General features: G+C 48.3%; 1 protein-coding gene across 1 annotated transcript; it reads left to right on the forward strand.

The window, feature by feature from the left end:
• Positions 1-853: 853 nt before the first annotated feature.
• Positions 854-2399, forward strand: LOC104967422 (lipid phosphate phosphatase-related protein type 3-like; the record flags this gene model as incomplete). The annotated part of the gene is made up of 1 exon (XM_010796863.1): positions 854-2399. A coding segment is annotated over one exon (1378 nt), but the record flags the coding sequence as incomplete, so codon positions are not given.
• Between the last annotated feature and the right edge of the window lie 556 nt (positions 2400-2955).

Below are 2955 nucleotides of genomic sequence, written 5' to 3' on the forward strand. Positions count from 1 at the left end.
TCTATAAATATAATTTAAAAATGTCGATACAGTAGCCCCTTTTTAAAAAAATAGTTTTTATAGGTGTTGCTATCTGTTTTGTGTAGCGTGGTTCTACAAGCAAGTCGGTGCATTCATTGGGTGGTATCAGAGAGTTACAAGGGTCTGTAAATGAAATGAAAACATTTGGCCACAGCAAATCATTTATATCAAACATGTCATTTGTACTTTTGAATACTTCAGTACAAAGGATGTATTGAGTAATACTGAAAAGTGTTTAATGTTTTGATAATGCTGGAAACCACTGCATTGTGTGTTTTAGGCTATCTTTGCCAATAAAATGTATTAAAATCTGAATTACATAACATTGTATTGGCTGTCAGTCATGATGGAAGAGTAGACAAGTTAAGTTACAGCATGTCCACCATCTGCATATGCATTAAGCCATTTGCATTAAGCCCTTACCACATTGTGCCTCATATGCTGTAAATGTTAGACCCAGTGACAGGCTGGCATGAAATGTCTTGCATAATACTTAGTAAGGAGGCCATAATATTTTTGACTCATGGCTGAAGTTAAGTTTCTCCAGCTCTCCCCAGGTTGGCAAAAAAATGCATCTCAAAATGCATCAGATTGATGCTTTAAAATATGGAATATTCAAAATTCCGGGGGAGCATGCCCCCGGACCCCCCTAGAGGGATAATATCCTTCTCACCTTTTTCACCCCTGACCCGTTTTGATGCCTGGTGTGTGTGTGTGTGGTCACTCACTGCTCCTGAGGTTGTGGCAGGTAAAAACGTGATTGCTGCTCTCTGTGAGCTCTCCTAACAGGATTGGAATTGTTTCGATGTTTATCATGTGGTCAAACATTAAGATGGTGTTTCTGTCTCCAGGCTTGTCACGCTGTCGCCAACTTCAAGTCCTCTGATGATATCATCCCAGCCCCGCCTCCACCACCACCGAAAGAAGATCCCCTTCGAGCGCTGACGGAGCGAGGACACGAGTCCGTCTACAACAAAGGTCCCGCCTCGGCATCTGAGAGCAACGACGAGATCACTGCGACCCCGGTACCAAGAGTTGGAATGGATACGTCCCTGCAGGGGTCTCCGGGGGAAAGTCTGAAGAGAGCCAGCGTTGACGTGGAACTGCTGGCCCCTCGGAGCCCAATGGGGAAAGAAACAATGCTCACCTTTAGCAACACCTTACCGAGGAGTAGCATGAACGTGGATGGTTTCCTGGAGGAAGTAGGTCCAATGCAACCCATGCAACAAATGCAACAAATGCAACAAGTGCAACCAGTGCAACCAGTGCAACCAGTGCAACCAGTTCAAAGGCGTTTGAAAGCGGTTCAGGGCCCGGTTGATCCAATGCGTTCCCAGCAACTGGTGTCAGAGTGGAAGCAGAAGTCGATGGAAATGAGAGGCGTTCGGGATGAAGTGGAACGTGAGAATAGCGAAGATGGAGGATCGGAGGTGGGATCATCTGTGGGGACGGATGATTCAACAACACCCGTGTTCCCAGTTCATTCTGTGAGGGCGCCGTCCAGTCGTAATAACCCCACTCCGCCTCCAGTTGGCGCCAAAGCTGTAGCGACTCCCCGCCCGCCACAGATCCAAGAAGCAGCTCCGCCTCAAGTGTCTCCGAAAAGCGCTTTGACTCGGGCAAAGTGGCTCTCAATTCGAGAGAAAACGAGTGGCGGTGAGGCGTCGAATCGCACCAATCAACCTCGTTTAATGCAAGTTATCGCCATGTCCAAACAGCAGGGGCTCCTCCCTTCTTCTTCCACCTCTTCGGGGGAAAAGTCCTCCGAAACCACTTCCACCTCCTCCTCCTCAAACGCCAACGAGTCGCCACATTACCGCGAACATAAAGAAAATACGGGTATTGTCACTGTTGACGCTCATGCCCCGCATCATCCAGTAGTTCAAGCCCCGTCCCCTCTGCAAGCCCCGCCCCTAGCAGGAAACGGTAATCCATGGGAGTGGGGAGCGAGGCCAAGTGACCCGCGAGACTCCTACGATCTGAACAGCTTGACCAGAGGAGATTCCTCCGCTCACGGGAGCAGTTTTCGGCCTCATCGCTCAGCTTCTCCAGGTGCTGATCCTCAGAGAGAGATTGCTGTGGAGGCTCAGCGCCGAGAAATGGCCATGAGACGCAAAACGGCTCTGGTTCTGCTGGACCGAGAGATCAGGAACCAGACGGAGCAGGAGAACTATTACAAGAGTCTGCAGGGGCGCAGGTTCAAGGAGTAGAACCTTTCAAAACAAAAGCCTTATGTGGCAGCGGGGTGTGGTTAGAGCGCCGTGGAGTCATGGGAGACCAGGCAGCTGATCAGAATCAGGCAATAGAGTGATGCAGTGATGATTTACCTTTGTAGGCCGACCCGGAAGTAAGCTGCTGGTTCCCTCGACAAAAGAGCAATGGGATTTCTCCATAGGAATTGGGATTATTGTAAAAAATAAGACCTGTGGAAACGAACCTGTTTGATAAATGCACGTTTTCTTCAGCCGGATAATCTCCACAGATTATCGAATCATAAATCTAATGTCCAGAAGCTAAATGCTAACGTGATGCTATAAAGGAGCTACAGCCGAGTCCAGCAGCACGACTTCAACGTCACGCCAACTTCAGATCCATATTCAAACACACAGATTCTAGATGGAACGAGTTGAAGTGTTTCTTTGAACAGTCTGCAGGAGGCAGGGACTTGCTCTCAAGCAGAACAGAAACTAACTTAGAGGAGTGTTTACGTGTTCGGCGTAATGACGTACAACGACCTCCACAACTTCTGTAGTCCTATTCAGCCACTTGGTAACAACCATCGCTTTTCAGACACGTCCACTCTTCAGAGATCACCAGTGGGGTCACTGCTGATGGGTTTAATGTCGTAGACAAACCGTGATCCGTCTCTTCAATGTGTCTCAACCACAGACCTTATTTCAGATACTTTCCAGAACCCTATGGAGAGATCCCATT

The sequence above is a fragment of the Notothenia coriiceps genome, unplaced genomic scaffold (genome assembly GCF_000735185.1).
Source record: "Notothenia coriiceps isolate Sejong01 unplaced genomic scaffold, NC01 NC01_scaffold00037281, whole genome shotgun sequence".
Taxonomy (NCBI): Eukaryota; Metazoa; Chordata; class Actinopteri; order Perciformes; family Nototheniidae; genus Notothenia; species Notothenia coriiceps.